Source organism: Panthera pardus, unplaced genomic scaffold (assembly GCF_024362965.1).
Source record: "Panthera pardus isolate Hobbes unplaced genomic scaffold, ASM2436296v1 HiC_scaffold_27, whole genome shotgun sequence".
Classification (NCBI taxonomy): Eukaryota; Metazoa; Chordata; class Mammalia; order Carnivora; family Felidae; genus Panthera; species Panthera pardus.
In genome coordinates, this window is record NW_026526843.1 from 113054053 (window position 1) to 113070584 (window position 16532).

The window sequence follows — 16532 nt, forward strand, 5'->3', positions numbered from 1 at the left end:
GGCTGATCTATGTATACCATGCTTTATCTCCTTCTTTCTCTTATGTTCTCTTCCTTCTCCTTTTAAAAAACAGATTATGAGGACTATGGAGATTATTGGAGAGGAGATTATGAAGAGGAGTGGACAGATGGCTATAACTATAGCCGCAGCCAGTTGATTAAAGATGTGGAACATACCTTCACACAGGTAACCAAGGAAGCATACACAGAGACAGATGTAGGGCAGTGCGCAGGAAGAAGGGACGATGACCAAAGGCATTCTGGCTTGTTCCTAATGCACTAGTTAGCCATTCCCAGGCCTCAGAGTTATGGAATATTAGAGCTTGAAAAGATTTGAAAGAGTAATAGGACAGGCCTCATAGATGAGCAGAGTTACTCTGCTTTCCTCTCCTTTTCAGCCACTGAGTGGCCCAGCAATTACCAATAGCAAGGTTATAAGAAGGAGAGATTATCGGATGGAATGGTCTTCGTGAACTACCTGGGACCCACCCTGTCTTACTTTGTTAGCAGCTGTAGGCTTTGCTTCCTTCCTCAGGACAATTCATAGTATTGTTTCCTTACCTTTGACTGAGGGAGCCTTTATATGGAAGGCAGAGTATCTCATGGACACTTCTCAATGTCTCCCTCTTCCTTCCTTTTGCCCCCCACCCCTCCCCCTTACCCCTGTGCCTTCAAACTTCTTATGCAAACCTACTGTGTCATAGCCATCGTTAGGCAAAGCAATCAAAAATGGAAGTTGGGGCAACAACTCCTCAGAAAGGAAATGGGCAAAAGATTTGAGCAAGTACATCCTCAAGGAGATTATATAAATGACAGATAAGCCAATAAAAAGTTATTAGGGAAATGCAAATTAAAACCATGTTTAAAAACCACCACACACCCACCGGAATGGCTACGGTTAAAAAAGACAGGCTTAGCAGGTGCTGGTGTGGGTGTGGAGACGCTGCTGATAGAAATGCAGAATGGTGCAGCGGCTGCAGAAAGTGGTTTGGCAGTTCTTAAGAAGTTGAACACACACTTACCATCCGACTAAGGTGTTCCACTCTTAGGTATCTATATGAGAGAAATGAAAATATAGATCCATACGAAGACTCATACATGAACGCTCATAGAAGCATCATTCACAGTAGCCCCAAACTGGAGGCAACCTAGTTGTCCTTCAGCTGCCAAACTGTATCCAAGAGAGACTAAACGAAGCAAACTCTGACGTAATCATACAGTGACATGCTACTCAGTAATAAAAAGAATGAACTACTGATACACGCTGTAACATGGATGAACCTAAAAATCATGCTGAGTGAAAGAAGCCAGATGCAAAAGATTACATATCACATGACTTCATCTATGTGAAATTTCCAGAACAGACAAAACTATAGAGACAGAAATCAGTTCAGTGATTACCTGGGGCTGGGGACGGGAGTGGAATTGACTGCACATAGGCACAAGAAAACGTTTTGGGTCAATGGAAATATTCTAAAACTGGGTAACAGTGATGTTGTCCGACAGCCTAAGTGTACTAAAACTCATGAAACTGCACATTTAAAAATAGGTGAACTTTGTGGGATGTAAACGATACTTCAACTTAAAAACAAAGGAAGTAGGTAACATATTAAAAATGAATATTTCTTTGCATCTGCTTTCATTTTGGGACCTGTATTCCTCCAGATGTGTTTGTTGGTTTATGCAGTGAAGTTAGTCATCATCCATATCTGGGAAGACATGTCTGAAGAGATTCCTATTTTTGGTGGTAGGGATTGGAAATTGGAAAAGGCTACTCTTGGTCTTAAACTTTCTTCCTGGGCTTTTCAGATTAAGCCACTGTACCAACATCTTCATGCTTACGTGAGGGCAAAGTTGATGGATTCCTACCCTTCCCGTATCAGCCCAACTGGATGCCTCCCTGCCCATTTGCTTGGTAAGAAACTCCAGGAACTCTGTGTACTTTGTTCTTTGTTATTTCCACCACTAAAGTTGTTTTTTGGAATGAGGCCCAACATAAAACTTTTGGGAAATGTTGCGAATGAAGTTAGTAGCATTGTAGAAATCACATTTTGACAGCACTTTATTCAACGTAATTATATAACATAAATTGTTCTTTATTGCATCACTTTATTTTACACATGAACGAATATTATGTTGGCCACGACTCAAAGGATAAAGGGATTATTTAACATAACTAGAGAGAGAATTCCAAGTTCAAATGAGAGTGGAAATGGGGAAAATAAGTTTTTCAATTTAAGTTGATTGGCTAAGCTCTTGAGGTAGAATTTGAGATTTTAGTATTATGTTGTTAGAGGAAAGAAGCTTGGTAGGCTGTGGTTGGCCAGGGGTGAAAGAAAGGCTTTTGAAAATTAAGGTATAGCTTGAGTGAAAGCTTTGTAAGTTTATTCTAAACTGCACCAATTACTTTTGCTGCAAAGTACGTGGTTTGGAATCATATGGGTTATGAATGAAGTCTTTGCCATGAAGAAAGATGCGTAACTTAGGAAGAGACTCAATCTTCCAAGAACTTTCTATCCTGCCACAGAGGTTTCATAGACCATGAAAGACCTGGGGCCTTTTATTGAACCTCCTAATTCCCTTCCATAGAGTAGCCATCCTTCCTTCCCCTCTACCACTCCCTAGAAGCCAAGGCCAAATAAAATATTTGTGCTTGAAAAGTTCATGTCATGGATACATAGCATTCCTACCAAGCTAAGTTTCTGCTAGCTAATTCTTCTCAACAGCCTTTAAAGCTCTCTCTTAGCAGGAGAGAATATGGACAAAGGACCTGTGGAGACTTTTTATTCTAAGGCAATATATAAATGCTCTCTACAATGTCTTTGGCAGGCATCCTTCAGTAATTCAGTTTCTGCCTAAACCTATCTAGTGTGATGTGACTCTTCTTTCCAAGGTAGACTAATCTAGTGCTATGTGGCACCAATTATAAGCAAGTTCTGCCTTATGTGGGACTGAATCAACACCCCTCTGATGTCTTCCATTCATTACATCTAATTCCATGATATGAGGTTATCCAGAATGTGTTCATTCTTCTTCTATAAGATGGCCTTCTGGATATTTTAAACAACCATCATAAAAGGCACAGCATAGTACCTGGCACAAGAGTATGTAATCAATATATTTTAGTGATATTATTGTTACCATCATCTGCTTCTTTCCAGTTAAATATCCCATAGAGATTTTTAGCCATTCTTTAAAACTCAATTTTCTAATTGTTCTCCCTGGGACAAGCTGTCCTTTGTTGATATCTCTCTTTAAATATCATGCTCAGAACTGAACAATTACTCCAGATGAGGTTTGGCCAGTTTTGAGTAAATATGGTATCATGACTTCCTTTGTTCTAGACACTATAATTCTGTTTATTTATCTTGAGATCACATTTGTGTTTTGGAAGCCATGTTATACTGTTTGTTGGGTCTCTTTTGGTCTTTTACATGTTGATTATGTCTCAGCCTGAAGTCACATATTACATATTTTTATAGTGGATACATTTTCCTTTAAGATTTAAGCATTGAACCTTACATTTATTTCTACTGAATTTTATTGCTTAAAACATGAGTTCATTGAAATATTCTTCATGTTGTTATATTGCCCCATTACTTTCTTGCCAGCATTCTGGTCTTACTGTTAGATTGACTTTTTCTTTTTTTTTTTTTAATGTTTATTTACTTTTGAGGGATAGAGAGAGAGAGAGAGAGGGAGAGGCAAAGAGAGAGAGGGACAGAGGATCTGAAGCAGGCTTTGCACTACTATCCACGAACTGCAAGATTACGACCTGAGCCAAAGTCAGATGCTCAACTGACTGAGCCACCCAGGTGCCCTTAGATTGATTTTTTTCTAGATCCATCTTGCCTTTTAGGGTCTCTGGCCTTGGGATCCAATTTAACATTTGTTTGTGGTGTTTGAAAAATTACCCAATTAAATGTATTACTGTAGTATAGTGATAAAGGTAGAACTTTGTTACTAGTTAGTAGAGTTTCCTGAATGATGATCCTACATGATCTCTCGAGTCCGATATTAGGAACTACTAGTGGTTTAATTTGCAATATTTTGTCCCATAGATGGTGGATATTATCTTTTTCTAATCTATAGTAGCTTTGATGTTCCATACATTTAATACATTGTGCCCTTGAATTGTAATTCGAAATGGGAGAAATAGGGATAATTTCCTGTCATTTTATCCTTTTAGAGGAGATAGAAAAAAGAAGGGAGTGTTGAAAATTTTAAATAGGAGTACGGAAAAAGAGGTAAATGAAGAGAAACTAGATGAACTCTAGAATACTATATGGCCTGTTTGCCAATCCTAAGTTATGCACTGTGTAAAATCAGGTCTATACTTCTGCTGTCTTTGCTATGTATTAATAAAACTTTTTTTTTTAAAAAATAGGCGATATGTGGGGTCGATTTTGGACAAATCTGTACCCTTTGACAGTCCCCTTTGGACAGAAACCAAACATAGATGTTACTGATGCAATGGTGAATCAGGTAGGAAGAAGAGGCCTTAAAAACCAAATCTAAATCCTCAACTTCATTTCTTTTTCTGCCATTTTTCTCTTCTTGTCTTTTGCATGTGAAATCATGTAAATAAAAAAATTTTAAGCTAACTTAAATATATTCCTTATGTAGCTTCATGGAAAAGTAATTTACAGTGCCAATGACGTCAAATACCTTGAATGATAAATACGGTATTGATCTTGCTGAGAGGTATTAAAAATGGAGACGACCTGGGTTTTCCATTAAGCAGTAAGATGTGGAATTATCAACTGGTTGGCATTACTCTTTCTAGAGTTAGTCACTGCTAAGTAATCAGTCCGTAATCTCCACGAATAGAAAAAATGGTATCATGAGAAGATTTTTGCGTATTTAAAAAATCATTATTGTTAGAAATATTACAAGAGTCTTTAAAATAATTTTTAAATTACTTTTTTGTTACCATCTTGGCAGAATTGTTTAAGTTCTCTGTGTTTCCTGCCATTGGTGAAGTCATATTATAATGATATTTTTCTTTATTCAGCCAATAGTCTACCTTTTGGGGAAAGAATTTATGATCATACTCCCATTGGCTGTCTAAAATTTCTTCAGAGAGTTGCACCATAATTTCCTTTACTATTTACACATTGCCGGATTTTCCTTTGTAAACAGTTTCAAATCTGTAAGCAACCGTGCAGCAAACATTTTCACATACACAACATGATCCTGGGAAAAAGCCACGACAAAGTAAGAATGCGAAGCGGCAAGGCCTCCAATCTCCTGCAGCTGTGCTAGGTCCGTTTTGCAGTTGAACAACAGCACAGGCTCATCTTTATGTAGCTCTTTAGCCCATCTACGGGGTTTGTACACCCACCATCTCTCCTAAGGTCATCTTTACAACAAACCTATGAGACTATCAGGACAGGTATTTTGATAGATCCATGTTGCAGGTGAGGAAACTGAGGCCTGGGGAAATGACTGGCTCAAAGTCACAAAGACAATCAGTGGCAACTAAGGCTTGAACTCAGAACTCCTAATATTTCCAGTTCCATTTTCCATTCTCTCATTGTTCATTTAACAGACGCTAACTGTGCTTACTAGTCTACACTGTTTTGGTATACGTACATCCATTCTGCTTAAGAATGCCGTACCTGTTAATACCAATATTGCCTTTAAAGGTCAATAGTGAAAAACATCCGTAGTGTCACATCCTGTTTAAATCCCCAAGGCTGATAGAAGAGAAAAACCAGACTTGACTGGTCTTTGAGATCAGAGGAAGTTTTCTGTGTCACCAAAAGCGATTCAGGAATTATCCGCCAGTTACACAAACTTTGTTTGCCTGATATGGGCCTTATCTCCAAAGAAGTCCTGGTCAGTTCCCAGAAGAGTTTACTGGATGGCAGACGCTTACTGTTGCCCCTCTCTATTTCCAGAACATTCTGAAAGTTCAGATTCCCATACAAGCTGTGCAGCAAGGCCCGGCTACTTATTGGCTACTTGGTCGCATGCAGGCCTTTTTGGTTCCAAAAGTCCATGACTCCGTGTGCATCTGTTTGTGTCCTCCACTGAGCCCAACACCAGGCCCTCACTCCTTGAAGGAGCTCAGTCAATGATTGTTGGCTTTAGTTGAATAGATTTCTTAGCAAAGAGAAGGTCATTGTTGTTTGTTTATGCTTGGAATATAAAGAATAAAGACAAAAAATATCACGCATAATATATAATATTTGTATTTAAATTTAATATTTGTATTTTCACATTAATATCACTTTAGATCAGTGGTTTATATATTCTACTTTTTCACCTAAGATTAACTTATAAAACAATCAGTAAAAATTCTTTATAAATTGAATTTATTTAGGTTTTCCATCCCACGAAGACATCATTATTTATTCAACCATTCTGGTGGTGGTTTCCACCTTTTTCTTTATTAAAAATCATTTTCCATGTTGTATACCTTAAATTTACACAATGTTATGTGTCATACATATTTCAACTTCTAAAAACAAGAAACAAAAAACCCATTTTAAATGTCATTCTTTGACCTAATTTCTGATAATTTCCTAGGTTAGTTTCCTAGAGACAGGATTACTGAGACAGGGTACAAACACTTTGAAAGCTTGACGTGTCCATACATGTTGCCAAATTGCCTTCCAGAAAGGTTATGCCTCTGTACATAGCCAAAAGAAAGAATGCTGTTATTTTAATGCTAGAATTAAATGCTGTTCTTTTTTTTTTTTTTTTTTTTTTTTCCTTTCCAGAGCTGGGATGCAAGGAGGATATTCAAAGAAGCTGAGAAATTCTTTGTGTCTGTTGGCCTTCCCAACATGACTCAAGGATTCTGGGAAAACTCCATGCTAACCGAGCCAGGCGACAGCCAGAAAGTGGTCTGCCACCCCACAGCTTGGGACCTAGGGAAGGGTGACTTCAGGTAGTGAGGACGATCTGTACACAGCTGATACTAAACTGGGAGATGGTGGAGGCAGGGATGACGACGATTCTGGATTTCTTCTCTGCTTGTCTGAGCACAGAAGAGATGTGTGAACTCTCCTTAAACGAGGGCTCAGAAGTCCATGAGAACACATCTGGACTTTTCCAAGGAAAAGGGGATTGTCAGCAGGCCCTAACTTGAGCTTTAGACAGTTTGCCTCACTTGAAATAATATGTACCCGTTAGAGTTGCATGGCCGTGAGTATGGTGGTGTCCCCGTTAGAAAGATTCGGTGCCAAGATTTACGGAAGATGGACGTGTGAATCAGGCATTATTCCTCCCCTCCACGTTTCCCTCTTGTGAGCGAGACAGGACAGGTGAATCAATACGCCGGGATAAAAGAGAGAAAGGCTCTGGGTGATGTGGCAGAATGTGCCATTGGAGCACGGGCACTCGAATCCGAGCTGTGTCACTTAGTGACGAGGCGGCCTTGGGCAAGGCATTCAACCTTCTTGGGTTTCAGTCTCCTTATCTATAAAGTGGAATGGTAACGCCCAGGTAGCAGGTTGGCGAGTGTCTTAGGCTGGGTTCCCCAGCTTGAGATGAAGGTTCTTGTCCGGGTGCTTCACCGAAGGACAGCCATGAGGCAAAGGGGAGTGAGGGAAGCAGGGGGGAGGGGGAAAGAGTTAAGTAAGGATGTGGTCTCTGCTGGACACTTGGCCTCAGCCTGATCCCACGGGGCTCTCCGCACCCTGATTTGTACCGCGGTTGGTCACTCGTTGAGAAAAGAGGACTGGCCTTTTGTACCCCCACATTAGTCAGTCACTGGCTGAGGACTCCCCCGGAGCGTGGGAAGACCTCGTCTCCTGGCTGAGGCACCTCTCATTCAGCCAAAGGCAGCGCAGGAGGAAGCAGCTGCTGGCTTTTCGCAGATATGACTCAGGCAAAACGGGAGATGGGTGGGTCTGCCTGGTCGAGCTGGTCCGGGAGGGCCCCAGCGGCATCCCCCAGAGTCAGGTTTGGCAAGGCTTTTCTATAAAGGGTCACGCGGTAAATAGTGTAGGCTCTGCAGGTCTCTGTTGCGACTACTTGGTTCTGCCCTTGTGGCATCAAAGCAGCCATAGATAACACATAAACAAACGGCCGTGGCTGTGTTCCAGTAAAGCCTTATTTATCAAACCGGTTTACTGACTCCAGGACTAGAGTGAGGCTTAAAAATGCCTGAGTATGTTCGCGTTTCCCAGCACACGCTCTTAGGTACTGAAGACGTTAGGTATATAGCAGCTATTCTCACGGTTGTTTCACAAGAGAATAGAGGAAAAACCGGGTTAGAAAAGCAGGTCACAGTGGGCTGTATTAAGGAGTTTGGGTTTATTCTTGACCAGTGGGGGGGACTTAAAGGGTATTTATCAGGAGGCTGACATGGTCAGAGTGGTAAGAAAATTAATTTGGGAACCTACGGAAGCATGCCCCCTGCATCCCCCCGAATGAGACTGCTCTTGCCGAGTTGGGCAGCACCACTACCTAATTGCCAGATGCAGTCCTGATTTCACTGGGCCGCGGCAGCCATAGGCAATGTCTACAGGTTGTGTTTGAAATGCTGTTCTACGTTGGCTTCTGCACTGTCATCCGGAAGGGGACTCCCCGCTCTGTCTTCTCTGAATCAGCTTCCTCTCTCTGCTCTGTATGCACAGGGACCTCCTAGGGCTTGGTTTTTGGCCCTCTTTCCTTGCCGTTCTGTACCTGCTTCATGGGCCATTCCATTATGCCCTGTCTTATGTGCTAATAACTCCCAGTTATCAGTTTCCAGCCCCTTCTCCTACTCTTTCTCTATCTTGGCTCTACCAAACTGCTTGCGGTGCCCTGAATGCTACGCTCTTTCCTCAAGGCTTTCTCACTGAGCACTTCCAGGAGTATCAGCCTCTTGTCCCTCCCTGCCGTTTGTCTACCTGGCAAACTTCTGCATGTTAATCAAGGTCCAGGTTGCTCACTGCATCCTCAGTTATGACCTTCTTGGTGCTTCTAGGAGACCATGCCTGCATTCACTTATTGCTATGCCCAAGGCTATGCCTTGCTTAGAGTATTTGCCTGAGAGTTTTTGTACCAGAAGTCTCCGCTTATCTTTCTATTAGTCTGTGAGCAACAGGATTCAGCCCTGCTCATGACTTTATATTAAACACCTTGTTCAGTTTCTAGGACACCAGAGGTAGGTCCTCAAGACTCATTGGTGAACAAACCTTGGAAGGATGAACCATGCTGCCCAAATCCTCTACTGCTCTACTGTGCTGATTAAATTAAATTCATTGAGATTCATTTTAATCTTGCCCATTTTTGTGCAGGATCAAGATGTGCACAAAGGTGACGATGGATGACTTCCTGACAGCCCATCACGAGATGGGACACATCCAGTATGACATGGCGTATGCCGTGCAACCCTTCCTGCTAAGAAATGGAGCTAATGAGGGGTTCCACGAAGCTGTCGGGGAGATCATGTCACTTTCTGCGGCTACACCCAACCATCTGAAAACCATTGGTCTTCTGCCACCTGGTTTTTCTGAAGACAGTGGTATGGACAGTCTTTTCATGGCTTGTTTCGGGGATTCCTTTGTCTGATGTAGGCAAAGGTATTTATTATCGTATGTGACATATATTTAGTTTTTGCCACATGAAGTATATGATATATATGGGTAACTGGGAATTGCTACTGGTAAAAACATTTTTTAAAGTGTATGTCACAATAAGCCAGCTTGTGGTTTTAGATCTTTGAGAACGGCATAAGGGAGGTAACTGAATAAATGGTCTTGGGACTCTAAGAAGCATCTAACAGGGGGAAAAAAGATGCTAAAACAGGCCCACAGAACTGAAATGGCTTAGCCAAGGTCACACAACTTATTAGTGTCAGAGTTCTGACTAGATCCCTCTGCTTCTAGGTAAATACTTCTCAAAATGTGAGAGCTGGAACATTCTGAAAACCATTTTGCAGAGGCAGCAGACTGAAGACAAGAGAGGGAAAGTAACTAGCCCAAGGTCAAAAAGCAATATAGTGGAACCAGAACCAGAGCCCTAATCTAAAGCTTTTCCCATAATACTCTACAAAACAGAGTGTGGCCCGAAATTTGAGAGCTCTTAGAGAACAGGTGGTGGCATATCGAGATTGGGGGGACTGAAAAGTTTTGTTTCTCTAGCTGAGCATGAATCTGTCCCTGTAACATCCTCTCAGATCCACGCTATCCTTTGACATCTTTGCCCAAGGCAGCCTGTTTCTCTACGGATGGGTGGGACTTGATGGCACATGACGAATGTTCGTGAGATCCAGATTCTCCAGTAAAGATGCCAGGGCTTTCGATCCTTCCTCGTAAAAGGAGGATACTTAGAGCCAAATACATTCTCTTCTGTAGATTTCTCTGCCCTCATGTTAGCTATTTGGTTCACAACATCAGCTCCACTGGCTGGAACGTTTGGTCAGTGAGGTCAAGGTCCTGAGCTCCATCCTTGTGGGGGCAATTCACTGTGCCTTGGTTTCTGGCTCCAGACTTTGGTGATCTCATGAGGGCTTGGGCGGTCAGTGTAAAGCCATCATCGTGTCTGAAAAAATTACTGTTAAGCACCGACCCAGTGGGTAATAGACAAGTAGCAGCATCCTCCCATGAGGGGAGGAAGTTCACGGCAACCACACCTGTTGCCTAATTTTAAAATAGAATCAGTAAGTCAATTAACAGGCAATTATTTGTTTTTATCATTTTTAAAATATTCTCTGACAGCAGGCGAAGACGACTGAATCACTAAGATTTGTACTAGATACAGTTAAGCCACTGGCTTGAAAAACTCTTCCTTCCTTTGGCTCTGCCCCTGATCTGTGAATGATGTGAAATAAATTCCTTCGTTACTTTTCTCCCTCCGTCCTTCTCTTTTTCTCACCTCCTTTCTTCTTCCAAAAATATTTACTGAGTATACCATGTGCAAGGCATTTTTCTCAACACTAGAGATACAGCGGTGTGCCAAGTAGATACTATCCCCCTGCTTGCATTTCACTGAGCTTCATTTGTACACTAGGGACGAGCTCTACTGCTTTTTTTACATCACTGAATAAAGGATAAATGAGATCACATAATTTGTGAAAGCATTTTGAACTGAGGTAAAGAAGATGTCAGTGCATTTAATGTGTACTGTACTTCTGATTATCGAGTGGATAGTTTCTTCTAGGGAGGTTCTTTTTTGTTTGCTTTTTTCTCCCCTGGTTTACTGGCTTTTGGCCACATCTGTTTAATATTTGTTTATTTAACAAAGACTCAGAGAGGGTATCATGTAGGAGACACTAGGCTAGGGATACAGTCTTGAATGAGACATTAACAGTCACTGCCTTCATGGAGCTTAGATGACAGTAGATGAAATAGCCCTACTTAGCTCTGATAAGAGGTATTTAAGGGAGGCAATTGACACTAATGAAAAAATGAGGATTACAGGTTGCTTGCGGATTCTTCTTACCTGTTCTGTCCAAGTCTTCACCCTCTTCCAAGTCCCTTAGCTGAGAAAATGAATGTAGGGGCCCCTGGGTGGCTCAGTCAGTTAAGCGTCTGACTTTGGCTCAGGTCATGATCTCACAGTTTATGGGTTCGAGCCTTGTATTGGGCTCTGTGCTGACAGCTCAGAGCCTGGAGCCTGCTTCGGATTCTGTGTCTCCCTCTCTCTCTCTGCCTCTCCCCCACTTACTCTCTCTCTCTCTGTCAAAACTAAACATTAAAAAAAGAAAGTGAATATACACATATTATCATGTCCACTGTCAATATTTCTCACATCATCCTTACTGTAAGTATATCTTGAGGAATAATATCTTGAGACTGGGAAATTAACACAAAACACCACTGTCGTCCTCATGTTAATATTTATCCTTTTCCATTTTACTTTCAGAAACAGAAATAAACTTCCTACTCAAACAAGCACTTACAATTGTTGGAACGCTACCGTTTACTTATATGTTAGAAAAGTGGAGGTGGATGGTCTTTAAGGGTGAAATTCCCAAGGAGCAGTGGATGCAAAAGTGGTGGGAGATGAAGTAAGTCAATGAATATGGAATCGTAAGATGGTTTCTCATGAGTTTGCCACTTATCTAAAAGCATTTGACTGGTCTGTGTATACACACACACACACACACACACACACACACACATACTGCCTCCTTTTTATTTTTTATTTTTAAATGTTTATTATTTTTGAGAGAGAGAGCGTGAGTGAGTGGGGAGGGGCAGAGAGAGGGGCAGGGGGACAGAGGATCCGAAGTGGGCTCTGCGCTGACAGCAGCCAGCCCAATGAGGGGCTCAAACTCACAAAATGTGAGATTAATACCTGAGCCAAAGTTGGACGTTCAACCAACTGAGCCACCCAGGAGCCCCTCCTTTTTATTTTTTAAGTCCCCATTTGGGTGCTTTCTCCTCAGATAACATTTCCTTGGCTCTGCCCTCCCCCAAGCAGGATCAGGTGACACAACTTCTCATCCTGTATCTTCTTAAGTGCTGGGTCACCCATTAAACTGTGCTATTTTAGGCAAAGCACTGGAGATCCAATGCTGATCATTTCACATGTTCTCCTTGACTTCAAAGAACTTTTTTTTACTCTATAGAGGGATGTGGAAAATGAAACCATGGCAACATGGGTGTAGGGGGATCCATGAGCATCCAAGGCAAGATCCAGAGGCCAATCTGGTGGGTCACATGGGGAGAGGCATCCAAGTTGAGCTTTGAAAAGGAGGCGAGAGTTAACCAGGTGTGTGTGGAAGGAACAGAGAGAATTCCAGGCCAGCAAGAGCCTGGCACTTTTGGGCAACAGATAGTGGTCCCTTTTCAATAGTTTTAGCACTACATTCTTCATCACTGTAGCCCAAGTCCCTTGCACAGTGCCTGGGACACACAGGTATGAGCTAATGGGTTTGGGATGAAAGAATGACAAAAGAGGACAGATGCCAAGGAAGGAAGGAAGGAAGCAAGCAAGGAAGAAGGAAGGAAGGGAAAGAGTCTTTTCCCCAGTCTCTATTAGTCAGACTCCTGTCCATTATTTTGCTTTGTTTTCTTTGTCTTTAAAACAATATTTTAAAGCAATCTCTACTCCCAATGTGGGGCTCAAACTCATGACCCCAAAGTCAAGAGTCAGATGCTCTACCAACTGAGCCATCCAGATGCCCCCTTATTTTTCCTTCTTGCGGTGAAGATCTACCTATATAACACTCAGTCCCATACCCGTAAGATTCAGTCAGTGGCACTCTTCTGCCAAGATTCTCTGTGAACATAAATCCTACTTGGGAGGAAAGGAGGCAGCAGTGATAATAACTGTTTCTAGCATTTGGGTGTTACCGAAATTGTGTCTGTAATCATCCCACAATCAGAAAGGACAAATGTATTAAGATTAAATAATGCCAAACACATGGTTTCCCTACCTTTTTCCTGATTGAATTGCTTTTGATCCCTCTTAAAGGTTTATTTTGAAAGATAAATGGAACCAGAACCTTAAACTCCTTCATTATGCATTAATTACTCCACTAATTCAACAAATATACACGCACTTTTTCCTTAGCATTAGGCACCGTGTTTGACACTGGAGCCAGAATAGATAACTGAGACAGCCCCGCGCTCTAGGAGCTCAAGTCTCTAGGGCAAGAAGGAGCTGTATGTGAATAATGATAAAACAGAGAGCGAAATGTCAAAGGAGCACAGCTAGGGAAGGCTAAGGGAGCTGGAGGGGGTTCACTGTGCTGGCAGGTGGGTGCGATCAGGAGCAGGCGTTCGAGCTAGAAGAAGAGGGGGCGTTCGAGCTAGAAGAAGAGGGGGCGTTCGAGCTAGCCTTGAAGAATAACTAAGATGTCAATTTTACAAAATTCTGTTTCCCAAGGACACATAAAATGTGGTGCCAAAGAGGGATTATTAAGACTTTCGCTGTACATTTTCGGCCATGCAATGCACTTTACTAAATTGGTGTTTTGAAGATGCAGATCTTTTCCAATGGTATACCCTGGATGGATGGATTAAAAAAAAAGGAAGAAATAACCATATAAGGGCTTTATTCTGTAATTTTTTGGATTGTTTCCGTTTCACCTGACAACCAATTCCAGTATAAATACTACTGGCTGCTGAAATCACACTGACTACATCCAACTGTACCTTCTCGTGATGAGTCACCCACGGCTAATCTATCTGTTTTTTACCCCAAAGGCGAGAGATAGTCGGGGTGGTGGAGCCTGTGCCCCATGATGAAACATACTGTGATCCTGCATCTCTGTTCCATGTTGCTAATGATTACTCATTCATCAGGTAAATGACAGTTTTCTTCTGACTGTTTAACTTCCAGGGTTTGTGGACAGCTGTGCTAATGGCAAAGAAACAGGGACCTCTGAAGTATGACTCTTTCTACCTACCTTCCCCCTAGAACCTCAAAACAGATCATCAATTTCAATTCAATTTAATGCAATATGATTTATTGGGTCCAATAAAACTTGTGTGAGATCTTTTCTCCACCATGAAGGAATTTATAGTATCCTTGGGGAAAATAAAATTATCTTTGTTTGTCTTCTTGTTGCTGGCAGTGTTCAGGGTGATTGCAATAGAGTATTTTTAATGTGAAGTCTAAAAACCTATGTTCTTCACCTATAAGCCCCAGATCTTGAATTTGCTGAACGTCAGTTTCTTCATTTGGAAGGTGGAAATAATATTATTGACTTGCCATAAGGATTGCTTGGCATTATTTATATGAAAGGGCCATCAATATGTAAAACACGATACAAATGTGAGCTGACATTTAACAAAATAATACTGCCTTTTAAATCAGCTGATACCTAAATACAGGTAGGTTATGATGAGTCTGTAGGGCTCATATTTGAGTCTTTCTGGAGAAAGAGGTTGGACCAGTATCTCTTTGGTTAATAGAGCCTCAGAATTTAAATATATGCCCTGATCTATGAATCTAGCGAAGGGACTAAACACAGGACTGCTCTCTTGTGTCTTTGTCTACTTTACAGATACTACACAAGGACCATTTATCAATTCCAGTTTCAAGAAGCCCTTTGTCGAATAGCTAAACATGAAGGTCCCCTGCACAAATGTGATATCTCAAATTCCAGTGAAGCCGGGAAGAAGCTGCTGTAAGAAATACTGCAAAATGCTCCCCAATATTACTCACTTTCATGCCTATGTTTGAATTTGATTTCCTTGTTCTAAAAAGAAAATGTTTGGCCTCAAAATGTCCTCATCCACAAATTAAATGTTTCTTTTATGGTCACACAGGAACCTAGGCCTTGTGATGGTTGGACAGTCTACCTCCTCTCTCCACATCACACCTCCAGAGCCCCCTTTGTATTAATTGGAAGGAAAGACATCGAAGGATGAATACATCCGTTAACCCACCTTATTTTCTTACCAGCCAGGAGCAAACTTGGCCAAGCCAAAGAGGAGAAATGATAGATCATAGTGTAAATATGTGTACATCTGAAATCCCTCTAAAATCCCTGAGCCCACCCTCTTCTTTTTTCATGTAGCCAAATGCTGACCCTTGGAAAATCAAAGCCCTGGACCTTAGCATTGGAACATGTTGTAGGAGAAAAGAATATGAATGTAACACCACTGCTCAAGTACTTTGAGCCCTTGTTTACCTGGCTGAAAGAGCAGAACAGGAATTCTTTTGTGGGATGGAACACTGACTGGCGTCCATGTGAGTACATCGAATTGACGCATTGCAAATGACTCCCTTTCTGCTTCCCCTAGTCTCCTCTGGCCCATCTCATGGGGCTACGACACAGCTGAGTATGTCTTCCCTCTGTGTAGACCCTGCTTCTGACCGTGCTGTGGTGGCAGCTGCCATTTTATTGGGGAGGAAACACATTTGTTCAGCACCTACTATGTATGTGGCATGATGAAAACTACACATGCCGTGCACACACACACACACACACACACACACATTTTCTCTCTCTTTTTTTATACTATTCTTCCTTTCTGATCTTATACTCTAATAAATTTTGCCTCCTGCTCATTTTGTGTCCACTGTTCATTCTTCGAAGCGGCGAGACAATGATCCTGGGTATTGTAAAAAATCCTGCAGCAGCAAGATGGGCTAGGTCTTGGGAATAGTTTTTCCACTGGAAAGTTACTTCTCTCTCTTTCTCTTTCAAGTCTGCTTCATTAGCCCCATATTTAAAATAAAAGAGTATGACTGTCCCCAACCCACTGCAGTTGAATCCTGCTCTTAAAAGGCAAATATTTTTAAAATCAATTTTAATGTTATTATCTCTTCTTTCTGGCAGTTACTTTCATATTTCTGAACCTTTTGTTTATATTATTTCTTCACTGGTCAGTTTTAGATGTGCCCTTCTGCCTGCTCTTCACCCCCCTTCCTCATTTTCCCAGTAAAAGTTTTAATAATGGTTTTACAAGAAACTCTCAGTATTTGCATCATAACGCCCGAAGAACCAAGTAATATGCTATTTTAAATCCTGTCTTAGGTGACTTTTTGTTTGTCCTGGAGGTTCTACCGCCTTATTTGCTTCATGTCTAATTTGCTATCAACGTTGCATTTCTCTTTTCCAGGGAGTCCAACATGCCCGTTCTGTTCAGTCCCATTGGTTCCCTCAAGACTCTCCTCTCAGAGTCCTACGTT

General features: G+C 41.6%; 1 protein-coding gene across 2 annotated transcripts in view; it reads left to right on the forward strand.

Annotated features, from left to right (window-relative positions):
• The window catches only part of ACE2 (angiotensin converting enzyme 2), a 40538-nt gene that overhangs the window by 13392 nt on the left and 10614 nt on the right, over positions 1 to 16532 (forward strand). For both annotated transcript variants that reach the window (XM_019417964.2, XM_019417965.2), the window contains 9 exons: positions 74 to 186; positions 1809 to 1914; positions 4387 to 4484; positions 6728 to 6897; positions 9236 to 9462; positions 11805 to 11949; positions 14096 to 14194; positions 14899 to 15021; positions 15415 to 15587. In XM_019417964.2, the coding sequence (XP_019273509.1) occupies positions 74 to 186; positions 1809 to 1914; positions 4387 to 4484; positions 6728 to 6897; positions 9236 to 9462; positions 11805 to 11949; positions 14096 to 14194; positions 14899 to 15021; positions 15415 to 15587 (1254 nt within the window). The remainder of the gene's footprint in view (positions 1 to 73; positions 187 to 1808; positions 1915 to 4386; positions 4485 to 6727; positions 6898 to 9235; positions 9463 to 11804; positions 11950 to 14095; positions 14195 to 14898; positions 15022 to 15414; positions 15588 to 16532) is intronic.